This window comes from Notolepis coatsorum (assembly GCF_963971535.1).
Source record: "Notolepis coatsorum genome assembly, chromosome: 6".
NCBI lineage: Eukaryota > Metazoa > Chordata > Actinopteri > Aulopiformes > Paralepididae > Notolepis > Notolepis coatsorum.
The window spans coordinates 79,098,797-79,115,580 of NC_140170.1; the positions used below are offsets into that span (position 1 = coordinate 79,098,797).

At 41.0% G+C, this 16,784-nt stretch overlaps 1 protein-coding gene across 1 annotated transcript in view; it reads right to left on the reverse strand.

Moving 5' to 3' along the window:
• Positions 1–16,784, reverse strand: part of LOC311231108 (sodium- and chloride-dependent GABA transporter 2-like) — a 52,945-nt gene that overhangs the window by 24,597 nt on the left and 11,564 nt on the right. Inside the window, exons 2-8 of the mRNA XM_084317599.1 lie at positions 9,483–9,667; positions 6,626–6,760; positions 5,117–5,257; positions 4,715–4,802; positions 4,469–4,601; positions 3,055–3,189; positions 1,492–1,595 (exon numbers count right to left, since the gene is read on the reverse strand). Coding sequence (XP_084173725.1) covers positions 1,492–1,595; positions 3,055–3,189; positions 4,469–4,601; positions 4,715–4,802; positions 5,117–5,257; positions 6,626–6,760; positions 9,483–9,663 — 917 coding nt within the window. The 5' untranslated portion in view covers positions 9,664–9,667. The remainder of the gene's footprint in view (positions 1–1,491; positions 1,596–3,054; positions 3,190–4,468; positions 4,602–4,714; positions 4,803–5,116; positions 5,258–6,625; positions 6,761–9,482; positions 9,668–16,784) is intronic.

The following is a 16,784-nucleotide window of genomic DNA, read 5'->3' on the forward strand; positions in this document are numbered from 1 at the left end:
GAGACGCTTCAAACACCCACACCATTCATTCCAAAGCGTCATTCCATGCCAACCGTCCACATGGAGTTGGACGGTTGGACTGTATGCATTTGTGAAGAGTATACCATACATACTACCTTGCTCCGTCCTCCGTGTACATTTGACCCCTTATCTAAAGACCCAGGAAGTGTTTCACTGCCTCCGTGTCCTCTCCTTTACCAGAGTTCCGCTGTGGATGAGGAGATCACAGCTAGAGTAGCAGGCTACATCTAGAGCAGCTGACCCCTTATGCAACATGACGAGTATGCAACAGCTAAGTAAGTGGGTTTGAGAGCTTTAAAGGTTTCATGAGTGCTTGCACACTCGTAAACCTGTTTTGTGTTTCTTGCGGTAGGCACGGTCCATGCGGTGATGTTGTGCGATTGCGACCTGGGCAACAGAGGGTCCGCGGAGGTTCTGAGCAAGGAGCCGAAGACCTCCAACGTTTTGTAATGCGGACGGGGGGCCGCATAGACCGGGGGGGGGCGCACAGACCACGATGCAATGATTGCCGTAGATATTTTGGCAGATCATGCGCTCTGTTCTTTGAGCCCCTCTGACCGCAGTAACTATGAAATGACCCGTCATTCACGGAGACCACGTGTGCCACGGTGACCGCAAGAAGCCGGAAACAGGTTTGGGAAAAGGTGGCTCTTTGGTGCTATAATTATTTATTTCCTTTCCGCTGAAGAGGAAAAAAGAGATATTTTCAAACTTGACAACATAAACATTCGAAACATTCTTTTGTCGCGTTTTGGTGATGCAATTGATGAAATTTACTTGGTGCCTAAGGTTTATATAGGGAATATGGTGGAGTATTAGAATGAGTTCGAGTGAGGTTCAAAACTGGGTCATCAGGTTTTGGCTGCTTCATGGTTAAATTGCGAATGTTCTAAGTCTGTTGGAGCTAAGATCTATCAAAGAATCACTATAGCAGATACATATATAAACCAACGTTGGTTCTAAATGGGACCATTACAGCACCACAAAGAATCATGGGTAGTAATAATAATCATTGTAATACCATGAAGAACCACACAACCCTTGATGAACCTCTTGCTTCTATATGAAACATGTAACCTATCACGGTTAATAATCTTGTTAACAGTACACCAAGGTTCGAATGACAAACTAGGCTTAAGCTGACTTGCAGTTAATTTTCCTCTTCAAGATGTACTTGATGAATAAGCTACAACACTCAGTAGGCTACAAATTCTTGAAAGACTTGACACTCGCTTACAAGTAGCCGTAGAAAAGTCATAGCATATTCCTGCAAAACTCTGCATAATGCATGTTCTTAGATGCTTTCATTCGAAACTCTTTCATTACATCTCATTGGGGAGGTATTGTTAGTATTGAAGGATGCAGTACAAATACAAGTTCTCACCTGTGTATGTACCTGTATCTGTACCTGTGTGTCAATGTAAACAACACGCCACACAAATTGAAAATGCGCCTGTATATTCTACTTACTTGTAGCAGTTGTTGTTGTACTTGTTGTAGCTGCCCAGTGCAGTCAGACACCCGATGCAAATGGCATACGAATAGAAGATCTGCGTCCCAGCGTCCATCCACACCTGAAAGACAGACGCAATGTATTTACCCATACGAAGCATGTATTCTTGATCGATTCTAATGAGTGTCATTTGAGAGTGGTGAGGTAGAGCAGGTAATCCGGAGGTTCCCGGTTCGATTCCCGTTTGTGTGTTAATGTGTGAGTGAATGGGTCAAATGTGAGGAACAAATTGTAAAGCGCTCTGGATAAAAGCGCTATATAAATGCACCATTTACAGTATATCTTTTAGAATGTATAAACATATTTTAGAATGTATATCTCCGACTGTGTATTTCTATTCTTATTTTTAACTTTTGACTAACTAAATTTTCATTGTAAGCGATCTGTGGAATTATTTCTATTCTATCCATCTATGAATAAAAGTAGTCAATAACAGAGGGATTTAAAGATGTTTTAAAAGGTTTTTCTGCCTCAGGCATAGTGCTTTTCTTTTTTGCGTACACGGCATGGCACCTGAAACATCAGTTGCGAAAGCCCTCGCCACAAGGAGGTAGAAATACTTTGCTTATTCACCCCCCAATAGTTGAGGTCATGTTTGTGGGTGTTACAAGGACGCTTCGGTCTGGAAGGGTGCCGTCGACACCTCACAGGCTCAAGAGCTGGATTCATGTAGTATAGGCGTACTATAAAGTAGACTATGGTACTGAAGACATACAACGTATAAGTATAAAGATAAGATATTCCTTTATTGATCCCCTCTGGGAAATTCGGGTGTCATAGCAGCATGGGGTACATGTATGTACAGGTATATAGGAAAAAGACATAAATATAGGCAGTAAGATTTGATCTGAATAGAAAATAAACAGTCTAACCAATATAATTAACTCTTGTTAATTAAGGTCTGTATGCCCTATTTAATAAATACATATTTTACAATAAATAAAACATTTTAATGGAGGAGGCTGCTGGTCTAAGTATAAAAAGCTATATTCTGAGTTATTGGAGAGAGAGATCACAAAGCAGCAGTCAGGGTGAAAGCATGCTCTGTTTGGGAAGAGGCAGAGCTGAGATTGTATCAGGATCAGCACGTGACGTCACCATGCGGGGGTAAAGACACAACAATAGGGAGAGTGAATAACAGCAGATGTGTCCCGGGACCCAGGGCTACTACTGCTGATTAGAACCTAGCTTTTGCTTTCATTAACTAAATATATTGCATTAGAATGTTTCAACAAGTTAAATATAAGACTTTTTAATGCCTTTTTAATACCACTTGGAGTTAAACCGAATACCTATTTCGCGACCATACTAGCAAAAAACAACAACAAAACAAACACATAGCGACACTGAACTGGCAACCAATAAAAATTTTTATGTAATGTAATATGGAAATGGTGCAAGTGGTTCCGTCACCGCTGTTCCAACTTCCAACTAGTATTGTAAATCATGGATACTACTACTTTAATAGTGTCCTCACAATCAGACAGTCAAGACAGAGAATGGATGAGATCTTCTCCTACCTGAGGATCGGTGAGGCGGGACGGGTCTGGGTAGAGGTAGAACTTGATACCATCTATGGCTCCCGGTAACGTGACGCCACGGACTAGCAGCACCAGCAGCATCACGTACGGGAAAGTAGCCGTGAAGTAGACCACCTGAGAGAGTTAAGATAATATAATATATAAGTGGAGTCGAGTTAAGTTAAGATACATTAAGTTAAGTTAATTAAGATGAGTTAAGTTGATATTACATTAGCATTGCTTGAATTACAAGCAGTTTCACATGTTTTTTCTTTTTGTTTAAAGGGGCAGTTCACCCAAAATAAAAGAAACAATAACAACATATGTTCCCCCTGGGTGCCATCTATCCACCCAGATAGTTTTGGAGATATCTGCTGTAAAGATGCCTGCCGGTTTGTGGTGCTCAATGCACACAGAAAAACAAAAAAACATTTGAAAATATCAAAAGGCAATGTCTCTTTCCAGAAATCATGACCCAGTTACTCAAGATAATCCACAGACCTCGTTGTGAGCAGTTTCATGTAGGAACTATTTTCTACCGAAGTACACCCTCATTCATTATAATGCATTTTGGTGGCAAACTGCCGCTTTAACTCATTGGCCGCCAAACCCGACTTTTCTCGGGTTTCGTCGCCAACCGTTGAGCGCCATACCAGAGTTTTCTCAGGTTTTGATCCTTTGATCTTTTTCCTTTGATCCCCATTCTAAACACTTGCGCGGACCTCCCTGATGATAGCCTGGAGAGATGCAGATATGATAGCCATGCCCAATATACACAAGTAATTGCGATCGTGATGGAACGACTGGGATTATTCATTTTGGAGTACCTTCTGACTAAGGTAAGGTCTATTTTAGGTATATTTGACCAAACCTAAAACATGCTTTTGTATCGATCAGTGTCGTGTTTTACCGAACCTAAAACATGCTTTTGGTAACGATCGCAGCTTCGAGTTAGAACGACCCCCCCCCCCCCCCCTTGATGCTTTTGTGAAGAAACATGTATGGTATATACCTTTGATTGGAAATATTTGGAGTTTCAGGCGGGCAACCCGAACGATTTGGGCATATGCATATAACACGTCATATCTCGCAATCTAGAAAAAAATACTGGATTATTTTGGAAAGGGGCGATGTTTAGCGTGGAATAGCGCACAAACTGTAGTATGTAGAAATTAAGTAGTTTGTCAGTGTTGGACTATAAACAATGCCTGTCAAATGAGCCATACTACTGTCTCCATAGCTATAATACAGAACACACGATGGGTCCGCAAACATCGTGAAAATGGTCAACAACGCTGGCGCCATTGAGTAGAGATGGGAAAACAGCGTGGCGGTCAATGAGTTAACATTCCGCCTTCACAAGCGAATACACTGAAACTTCCTGGTTGCTTCTCAGAGAGCACGTGCGTCTCACCTTTCCTGTTGACTTCACTCCTTTCCAGACGCAAAAGTAGCATAAGGTCCACGACAACAGAAGACACAAGGCCAGTTCCCATCGGATGCTGCCCAACTCATTGATATTTCCTGAGATGTTCAAAACTCTTCTCCTGCAAAACACATACCATTCGTTTGGTTTCTCACATGTGAGCTTATGCTTTCAGAGAATATATATATGTGTACAATATTTCTGCTTCCTGGTTACTTTGTTTTCTTTACTTACTCCCAGAATTCCCTCACAGGCGATGTTGCGTTTTCTACTACACTCCAATTGACATGTGCGACCCCTCCGCCAAACTCCACACAGCTCTCTGGAGTGAGAAAATGCACATCACAGCAACGGTCAATGGAAATATGCATTGACAGGAGTATTGACCATATTCACAATGGAAACAGGGTGGAAACCCACCTGAGCGTGAGATAAGAGCAAAATGGTCAACTGTGCGTAGTTACTAAGATGGATGTTGTACTTTCTATGGCTACAGAACCCTGCTGTCTCCTTACTCGTTTCATGTTTCAAATATGGTTGGGTTTGCGTCTCCATTGCCTTTTTTGTCAACTCTCTGGTTGCTCGGCAACCTTTCAATATTCACACCACCAACTGTGGTAGTTCATTCAGACGTACCTGTGTTCCAGCTGTTTCTACAGCTTGCCCAGGGGAGTTCAGAGCTGAAAGAGGAGAACAGGTAGAAGAAAGCCCAGGCCAGAATGACGATGTAATAGATGCTGGAATACAGAACAACCACCTGACTGCCATAACCCATTCCTGGAGAGATGCAGATATACACACAAACACACACACACACACACAATGGTATCAATAGTGCAGTCAAGTCAATCACTGCCAGAGTTATGGATTGCATCAAAGCAAAGAGACTGGAAGACATTAAGACTGCACAGCAAAACATTTATGAAAAACGTATTAAACAAATGGTTTCAGTTCTGGACTTGGACAAAGAATGCTGCTTACACCTTTAAAGCTGAAATCCAGAATCCATATTGTTGTTGTTCTGCTTGTTCCTAAATAAGACATTTCTTTTTTCTCAATACATGATAGTTTGGGTGAGTTTTGTACTGTGGTTTCAGAGGAAAATAAAATGTTTACAGCAAGACCCCACCTTTCAAGTATGGGTATTTTTCTTTGGGCTCTGTTTTTGTGTGAATAACTTTAGAGCTACTAATCAACTCTGGGAGAACCATGCTAATTGTTTTATATAGTGTTAGGGGATTGGTGGCTCTACACATGGAGCCATGAGTTCAGGCCCGCACAGACTTTTCACATGTTTTCAGCAATTATTTTCCAACATGTAACATAATAATTCAGATATGGCCTACTGTTCATGTGTCCATTAGTGCCCTACTTCATTCTCAATGAAGCAGCCTTAGATTTTACATCTCGATGACATCTGGGTGACATCATAGGTGCAATCCTTAATTCTCTGGTCTGACACATTGGGAGATATATCTATTTAACTGTCCTAGACCATAGGGACATCATTCATTCTTAAATTGTTATTCTCTTTAAGTCATTCTCTTTAAGAAAGGTATGGCAGTGGTCTAAAACGTAACTTGTAAAGGTTTTCAGGTAAGCTATATGGTTCTACTGGCCTATGAGTAATTGTAATGGTAAAGACACACAGATTCAGTTAGGATACTGTACTGCGTGGTGTCCATGGTTTAATATTTGAAAGCTTGAGTCTCCTGACCGCATGCATACGTGTAGCAATAACCATTAACTCGTGTAATTATTGCATCCAAATGTAATAGCTCACGTAAGAGGCCACGTCAAACCGTTTTCTATGTATTTTCAGTAACTTCAGGGAACAGGGAATGATACTTGTGTAATCTATGATAACCCCTTCACTACCACACTACCAAAGGGTTAACCCTTTCACTCTGACAATACAGAAGGATAACCCTTTCACTACCCCACACTACAGAAGGTTAACCCTTTCACTACCACACCAGACGGTTATGTGGTAGTGAAAGGGTTAACCGTCTGTAGTGTGGTAGTGAAAGGGTTAACCGTCTGTAGTGTGGTAGTGAAAGGGTTAACCTAAACTGAACAGCTTACATGGAATAATTGCTTGCGTTTATTCTACTGCATACTGTATCTCCAAATCAAGACGTTCACCTTCAAACAGGGGGCAGATCTTCCGCCAGCAGGTGATGCTTCCTTGTGCAGTGTACTGGCCCAGAGAGGTCTCCAGGAGAAACAGGGGGATGCCACAGGTGAAGAGGAAGAGTATGTAGGGGATGAAGAACACCCCTGGGGAACAAAATGGTAAATGGTGCATTTATATAGTTTTTATTTAATTTTTGCCTTTACAATTTGTTCCTCACATTTTACCCATTCACTCACACATTCACACACAGATGGCGGAGGCGACCATGCAAGGTGCCAACCTGCTCATCTGGAGCAGTGAGGGGTTAAGTGTCTTGCTCAAGGACACACTGTTACACAACAGTATAAACAATATAATTAACTCTTGAATATAAACATATGAGAAAGTAAACAGTGTAAAGTAACAAAGGTATACGTTACAATAAATATAGGCAATATACAATTTTAATCTGAATATATACAATGAGTAAGAGTAAAAGTAAACAGTATACACAAGGTGGTCTTATACTGTATATCAACTTGCCTTGATGGGTGTTCCTGTATACAGTATATCAAGAAATTGTTGTTGATATATATTTTTCCATTGTATAAACATTTGGTTACCCTTTTGTGTCTTATTGCACTGCACTATTTTGCTGCTCTTTTATTACTGTTTTTGTGTTACCATGTCTTACCTTGATTTTGTCTATTTTACTCATTTTGTGCCTGTCTTTCTTTTTTCATTTTTATTGCTGTGAAGCACTTTTTTATTTATTTCATTTTATTTAACCTTTATTTACCCAGGCAAGCAATTAAGAACAAATTATTATATACAAAAGCAGCCTGATCAAAAAGCAAAGGCCTTTTGAGGGAGGGGGGGGGGGGTGGGAGGCTGTAACAAAAACAAGGTTATGTACATGCATACAAGTAAATACAATACAAAATTACAGTAGCAATAGTATACAAGGACAACAGTAAATAAGGGAGAGAGAAGGAAAGAGAGGGAAAAAGAGAAAGAGAGTGAGAACCAGAGGGAGAGAGAGAGAGAGAAGAATTATTGCTGCAATTATTGCATGAGAGATGCTATACAAATAAAGTGTATTACTATTATTATAATTATTAATTCATCACTTCCATGCAGTTCCTGTCAAGCTTAAACACCTTGTAGATGCTAAAGAATAACACAATGGTTAACCTGTAGGTTTACTGTGTTGTCCTTAAAAGTTGCTTCATACTCAGTGAAGATCAATAGTCAGTTCATAGGTCTGAATACACACTGAGCTGGTGTTAAATGTACTCTTACAGAGTTATACAGTATGTACACTGATTTGGTCAAAGAAATCTCTACAGTGCAAAACAATACCAAACAACGGTCTGATGTATCCAATATACTGTATGTGTATAACTTGTGTCAAGGCAATAATGAGATATACTTGTCAAAAACGGTGGCCTCAGCCTTTAACTTTTGAGAAGGACATCACAATCGTTATATCTTATAGATTTGTATCTGTAGCACAGAATGGTAGTTGTTGTGTTGACTGCCCAGCCCAATATAATCTAGACATCTACAGTATGTGATATTTTTTCTCTCTCACATTTTTAGCTTCATTATTAGATGAACAGTACCAGTATTTACACTTCCTGTATTTGAAATACATGCTTAATTACGTTTGTGTAACGTTGGGGGGTTGCTCTAGTGGGTGAGCGGGCCTATGTCTATCTATATGCGTGTTTATTCTGCGACTCAAATAAAGAGTATTATTTAGGGATGCACCGAAATTTCGGCACCGAAAGTTTTCGGCCGAAAATGGCAAAAAATTGCCTTTCGGCTTTCGGCCGAAAGCGTTTTTTCACCGAAAATATTTCACCGAAACAGAAACAACCTAACAACCTTGCGTGTTGTTGTGATGATGTCGCGCTGTCGGGAGTCGTGCTGTTTCTATGTAAACTGCGCGCAACGCGTCCAATAAATGCGTCTTTAACATGCTTTATATCCTTATTTACTATATGCCGCGGTTAATCACTGAGTGATCTAATATGCATATTATTCGCGTGTTGTTGTGATGATGTCGCGCTGTCGGGAGTCGCGCTGTTTCTATGTAAACTGCGCGCAACGCGTCCAATAAATGCGTCTTTAACATGCTTTATATCCTTATTTACTATATGCCGCGGTTAATCACTGAGTGATCTAATATGTATATTATTCAGAGCGAGAGGGGGGGGGATTGTGTTTCTCACATTGACGCTGTCTGTCTGTCGCGCGTCTACTGTGCCGAGTCAAGCGAGCACATTCAGCTGGGGACTAGAAAGGTGCGCTCAGTAGAGCACAGATGTCCGCTGCGCAGCCAGAGAAAAGATGGAATTAATGTACTGTATGCATTCAGAAGTGCTGAATAAATGTTTTATGGACCCATAATAGTGATTATTTATTATTTAAGTTAAGTTTTGCCATAATCATATATTTTTCCATAATCATAATGTTCCACAACATTGGTAAAAAAAATTCTATTCTATGAATCATTTGCGGCCTTTCGGCTTTCGGCCAACTGTTTTCTATTTTCGGTATCGGTTTCGGCCAAGAATTTCCCATTCGGTGCATCCCTAGTATTATTTGTTTGGAAATCCACATCTGCATCCCGTCTCCTCTGTTCTGCACTGCACCTGGGTCCGACACGTTAACCTATCCATAACGCGTTTGTGTGTTTTCTCATTTGTATTTGGTAGGTTTTATGTTTAATTTGTAACAAGATACTAACCAATCAATTTGCCTCCATTCTGTGGCACAATCAAATGCTGGTACCTGTAGTTGTACCTGCTGTAGTTGTTACATGTAGTTGTTACGGTTACGTTATGAAGCCTCTAATGTCCATCCATTTGAATCACTCACCCCCTCCATTCTTGTAGCAAAGGTATGGGAATCTCCACACATTTCCTAGGCCAATGATTTGTCCTGCAACCGCCAGGAGAAACTCCAGCTTGCTTGACCACTGGCCTCTTGTCGGGATGCTGGGGGCAGGATGCACTATGTCCAGTTTGAACTTGACCTCGGGATCATAGCATGTGTCCATTATACTGCAGAGAGGGGAGCAGAAGGAGACAATCACAATTCTGGGTCAATATTCATGAAGCCTCACTCAAAGTGGCAGAACTGATCTAGAATCGGCGTGCCGGGTCACTGACCCCAGATCAGCAGTGCTATTCTGGGAGGCTTTGTGAATACAAGCCGTGCACGGAAAACGTCTAGTGCATTTCAAATCAGAGAAGCTTCTTAATGGCAACAATGAGGACCATGTTTACATGCACACAGACCTGAACCGGGGATGACCAGCCACACGAGCAGGACTCACTGGTGTGTGAATGACTTACTGTACTGTGTGTGTTCAAATGCACAACAGTCCTCCTGTTTAGTAGTCTGATGGTGAAATGACTTGTGTACACACCATACCTTGCACCCTAACTTTACATCCTAACTTTACACATACACACTATACTTTACACCAGTAAAAAATAAATTAGGTTTGAGGCACAAAGATCACAGTGGACTGTAAGAGTGTAAGAGTTGACTCTAAGAGAGTACATTTACATTTAGTCATTTAGTTGATGCTTTTATCCAAAGCGACTTGGATTGTGTACAACAAGTCAGCAGGAGGGGTACAACTCTGGTGGCTAAGGGTCAGTGGTAATGTTCGTCTAGCAGTTCCGAACTTGAGTGCATAGTAGTATAGACAATAACATACTAGTATAGTACGTAGTAGTATAGACATAAGAGCATAGTACATAACAGTAAGAAGGTTACTTTTATTATTATTGTAAAATAAAAATAAAATCAGCTATTGATGTTTTTTTCAGATATTGATCCAAATACAAAAACAGAACTGGTGTTAAATGTACTCTACCAGACAAATATACAATGTGATTGAATATAACTTTTAAGGCACATGTAAACTTGAGACATGAGGTATGTAAATATGTATGCAAGAGGATATCTTGTAAAACTATGTTTTCTGGGAAATCCAGCCATTGTGTGCCCTATTTCAGACAGTGTGACATTACTATGTAAACAGAATGTCTGATGAAATAGGATAAACCTGAAATGGGACAATTCACATCACCCAGAATCATTGCTTATTATTTGGAGGCTACATCTTGCATTACATTAGCTTTTGGTCATTAGCACAACGTTTTCTCTGTCTGACATGTATCCAATGCTCACGTCTGGGTGTGAAAACACCATAACCACAATTGGAATATTGATTTTTGTTTGTTTGTTTGTTTTAGATGCAAATCACCTCTATGTCACTAACTCACTCACGGTTAGCCACTTTTCCCCCCTTTCTATCTTTTTCTCCCATCCCCCAATATAGTCGTTATGCCAATTCCCTTCCTGGTCATTGCGTGCATTGCCCTACTGTCTGGGGAGGGTGTTGACTACCACATGCCTCCTCCGATACATATGGAGTCAACAGCTGCTGCTTTTCACCTGACAGCGAGGAGTTTCACTGACTCCCGGTTAGCCACTCTGCCCCTAGTGGCGGCTCATAGGCATGGTGATTTGTGTGAGAGCTGTTTTCCGTATACTTGGTTTGGTGGATGCCGGAACACCGAAGAAGTCGTTCTTAACAGTCTTTTAACGTGTGTGATTAAAATGTTGGTGCTATTAATCTGTGTGTGAATGAAGTGTAATATGAATATTTTGGTGTAATCTTTTCTGAAGTGTAACAATCTTTTTACTGACTTGGTTGCAGTTTGAATTTATTTCCAAATACTGCTAGTTTTCAAGGATTCTTAAATCATCATGTTTTCCATGGGGGACACTGGATATTATGTGTTCTCAAGGATTCTTAAATCCTTGTGTTTTCCATGCCAGGGGGACACTGGATATTAGGTGTGCTCAGTAACCCCTACCACTGTTTGTTACCAACCAAAGGAATGAAATGCGCATTAACGAATGGTATTGGGTCAATAAATGTGATTGCAAGGGAGGAGATGACCTTGGCGTCCTGGGTGACGGAGCACCAGGAGTAGGGTTGGGTACCGACCGACCGATTCATGCTAGATCAATCTATACCAAAATGATGTACCTTTACATGTTTAGTATAAGAGTGTAAATATACTAGACAAGAGGGAGCATTTTCCACAAATATATATATATATATTATATATATATACTGTCCTGTCTCTTGGGTCTTTGGAAAGACCAGACAAGGCCAGATGATATATATTTAAACATAATACATGATCATGTGATTTATTTTGTGTGAGTGTGTTACAACAATAAATAACAAAATGTTCTAAATAAATAACTGTTGAAATTGAGAAGTTTGGACTCTTTTCTTTACAAATGAAATAGAAAATGGTGTTATTACAGATAGTTAAGTGCCGAAAAAAGGTACCGCTGGGTACCGATACCGAATTCCAGGAACTGGTACCGCTATTGGTTCAAATGTGAACGGTACCCGACCCTAACCAGGAGAGGTTGCAGTTGGCCCATGGGTTGGTTCGGAAGAGGGCAAGAGAAGTGAGTGGCCCAGTTTAGGCAACACCCCGCAGCCAGGGTTTACAAGCTTCACCCAGAGGACCTGGTGCGTCGCTGGAGGGGAGGGATCCAGGTCAGAAGTAAGATCCAGGGGGCGGTCAGGTGGAGTAGCGGAGATTGCGCTCGTCACCACCAGCTTGGCTGGCCGTTCACACTAATACAATTGGCAGTATTAGGGGGTGGGGAAGCTGGCGGGTGGGAATCTGGTGTTGTGGACAGCGACGCCTACAGGTCAGGTCTCGGCGCTTGCTAAGCGGGGCAGGACTTGGTGGAGATAGTGTGCCCTCCCACGCGTTACACTTCACCAATGAGAGTCCTCGCTGCCAAGTGAAAAGACGTCACTGGCTGTCGGCGCACATCTCGGAGGAAGCGTGCGATCGACTCGGGACGCCCTTGTACCGACTCGTAGGAGAACATGCATACAGCAGCCAGGTAGGGGAGGGGGGGGGGGATTGGCACAACGACTAATTGGGACGGGGAGAAAATCAGAGAAATCAGAAACAAACATAAGATCCAGGAGGTAAGGAAGGAGATGCCTTATGGTGCGATTCAACACCTTAGCCCCAGATAAACCAGTAGACACAGTAAGTCCTGTGGATGGATCTAAGGCCCACGGAAAATGTGCACCGAGTAGAGTTGAGTGGCCTTTGGGAGCTGGATCCAGAGGAGAGCAGTGGAAGTGACCTACATTGTTCTTTGGAGGAGGAGGAGGCGAGTGGAGAAAGACAGCAGGAATTGGAGGACATTGTCGTTCAAGTCTTTAGGTCTCATAGTCCAGGAGTAGAAGGTAACGTGGGTAGAGAGGAGCCATGTGGGGGGGGGGGGGTCGAAAAAGGGATCATCATCGAGTCGATGCATTTGAGGGGGGGGGGGGGGTGGTATTGTCAATTTCCTGTCAGTTCTATGCTTAGACTCATTACATCAACAACATTGACTATTGTATTGTAAATTAGGGCTATTTTATTGATTTATTGTACTGTAAATGAGAGCCTTCTTATCGCACAGCTTTTATTCTATCTATTTTGTGCTCATTTATATCTATTCTTATGTCTGCACTTTATGCATTGCCTTTGTCGTTTTATATATGCTCATTTTGTGTTTATTTTATGCTATTAGCTGTGAAGCACTTTGGGCTGCAGTTTCTGTAAGAAAGGTGAATAAAGTGTGTTATTATTATTATTATTATTATTATTATATTTGTTGCTGTCGAATGTGTTACTGCCGCATCAGGAATTGATTTGTTTATCGATTATTGCTTGAAGGTGATATTGTCATGGTTGTGTTTCATGAACTGCTTGGATTAGTTTAGGCCAGTTGAATAGTAGTGACAGCATCATGGTAGTCAAGTTCACGGCCGCTAGAAGTTGCCAAATGTTTGCCATGGACACGTTGCATTTGTAAGTCTTTTAATACTGTATTCTTATCTGTCCTATATCTATATCCTATATCTTACATTATTTCTCTCTCCTGCTCAATTAAACACGTTGCAAGTGCTGGGACATTGCGTTTGGGTAATAGGTTAGATTCCGGCTCATCCCGGCAGCGTGTGTCGATGTGTCCTTGAGCAAGACACTTAACCCCTAACTGCTCCCGATGAGCAGGTTGGCACCTTGCATGGTGTGAAGTCGCCGCCGTCAGTGTGTGAATGTGTGAGTGAACGTGTGAATGTGAGGCACAAGTTGTAAAGCGCTTTGGACAAAAGTCCTATATTGTTTTTAGTTCCGAGTACGAGAACCATAGAAGGAAATGTAATTTTAAGCATCAGTATGCACACAGACTAGTTTAAAGCAGATGTGTGTTTCAGTATGTGGCGTAAAACTGTGGAATTCTCTAGAGAATGATTTAAAGAGCTGTACAAATATCTTTCAGTTAAAGAACATTTATAAAGAAATAACATTTTGACTTTATGACGTTGAGGGATAATAGCTTCCCTAAGGCTATGAGACTATTCTTTTTTTCTCATGTTATTGTAAGTAGTGATTGTTAAATATGTGTAATTGACAGACCATCTATTTCCATTGTTTATTTATTGTTTTGAGTAAGGGGCATATTAAATGAAATATGAATGCAGTCCAGTCCATAAAAGTGCTGTGTGAGTGGCTGCATGAGTGAGTGAGTGAGTGAGTGAGTGAGTGAGTGAGTGAGTGAGTGAGTGAGCAAGACACATTGAACATAAAACAAGGTGTTCCTGAGGCAGAGGGACGGTAGACAGCCCTACTCAGGACATTGCCTCCGTTTAGCCATTGTTCCTGTCAATGTATTTCAGAGCCATACTCATACTTCATAGTTAACTTGAACTGGTGATTGACATCATGCTAAAGAATGTGTGACGTCGGTGACGTGAAATTTTCCATGACTAATAAGCTCATGACAACACCGGTATTACCAGTGACACTGGACATTTTCGCAAAAATTACTCTTTATCGACAATAGTAACTCCATGTTCCCTTTTAGCAAGGCTGTTCACCCTCTTCTCTCATAGAGACAGAGTGCAAATAGGTCCCGCCCACACAGGGGGGAAAGCATTCCATCGCTCTCCATTGACTTTGTATTATGTGACAGAGCCTCCTTGTCATTTCAATCAGCTAGCAAACATCAGAAAAATACCTAAACTCTACTGTGTGGTGGGATGCACTGCCAACAGAGTAACTAAGTTTTCATGAGCTGTAATAAACTGAAACACTGAGCCTTCAAGAAGAGAAAGGTGGAAATAGGCAATAAGATGTGAGGCTACAGCAGAAAGAATGGGGAAACTGTGGGACTCTGTCACTCAATAGCTTCAATGCCAACGTGTGCAGCAAGTCATAGTAAGTAGGGCTGGGCGATAAAACGATAACGATAACTATCGCGATAAATTATTTCCTCGAAATAAACATGAAACGTGGTCGCAAAGTTTCGATATATCGATTTTCCAAGCTTGGCTCCGTTCAGCCTCGGCTCAGCACACTCACTCACAACAACCAGCGTTACGTGATGACGTGCTTACGCACAACAGCTAACAACCAATCAGTGAAGGAGATGGCCGAGACCCGGAAGGAGGTAGGACTCACTCAACAACAAGGCTTGCTAGGCTAATTAGCTTGCACGCCGTTGTTTTATATATTTACGTGCCGAGTATGTGTGTGTTTTGAATTCTGAGGCCACGTTTATGGTAGTGTGGGATATACAGTGGACGTCGTTTCAATATATTGTGGCGGAAGAGAGTATTTTAGTGTCATATTTAGCACATTGTCATGGAATCCACCGCTTAGAACCAACAGGCTGGCTAGGATAACTAGCTTGCACGGCACTGTTTTATATATTTACGTGCCGAGTATGTGTGTGTTTTGAATTCTGAGGCCACGTTTATGGTAGTGTGGGATATACAGTGGACGTCGTTTCAATATATTGTGGCGGAAGAGAGTATTTTAGTGTCATATTTATTGTCATGAGATACTCCGCTTGTCGGCTAACGTGCGCAGACTGATGACGACATCAACTCGACTTGAGACATTCGCAGCAGCATAAGAAGTTAATTAAACTAATTAATTAATTAATACTGCATAGTATTGTGTATTGTATATTATATGGTAACTCAGAACATTGTACATATGTCTATACCGAACACTGTGACCTCATTTTCTTCTTCTAAATTCATGCTATATTATGTTATTATGTTATTTGATACTATCTTGTCTAGCACAGTCTCTGGAGCGTAACAGTAAGAAGCATTTTGTATGAAAGTATTCTGTACTTCTGTATGACAACTATTAAAGAACTTGAACTTGACGGACATTATATCGACGATAATTATCGATATCGAATTATATGAAAATAATTTTATAATTTTATCGCGATAACGTTTTTGGTCATATCGCCCAGCCCTAATAGTAAGCATTAAAAGATACAGCCTACAGCATTATGTTTGCAAGTTTATTAGTTAACTAGCTTGCTAAAACATAGCTAAACTATGTAGGGTGCTACAATAATCCTTTGACATGCTGATATTTTATGTTTTAACTAGCTACAGGGGTGGACGGTATAAACGGTATATAAAGTACACCGGTATGAATTTGCGCTACGGTATGGATTTTGACTATACCTTGTAGACTAGAGCAGTTCTAAAGTAGCAATGACGTTAACATTACTTGACGATTCACTCAACGTTTGCAGTGGTCGTTGCATACTATAGTGTTTAATTGTACAGAGTTTTTCTCCACTTGCTCAATGCTCACAGACCTTGCCATATCGTTTTGGCATTTCAATTTGGCTAAGGAGGCTGAGAGGTAGGGATGGGTACCGAATTCGGTACTTTTGAGGTACCGAACCGAAACACGTCGGTACTACCGAGTATCGAATCAAGTGAGATACCGAAAAAAAAAAAAATTACGTTTTTTTTTTTTTTTTTACCTTTTTCTTTTCATGTCAACGTTCACACACACAATATATGCTTAACTAGGATTTGACTTGATTCAACAACAAAGCAGTCGGAGCAATGGCAAGCCGAAAACTGTCGAAATTGTAGTTATTTGAAGTTTGGATTTTTTTTTACGACTGAATAATAATAAAAAGAAATAAAATTTCTTGAGACTAAAGTACCAAAAAAAGGTACCGTTGGGTACCGGTATCGATTCACAGGTACCGGTACCGGTATCGGTTCAAATGTGAAAGGTA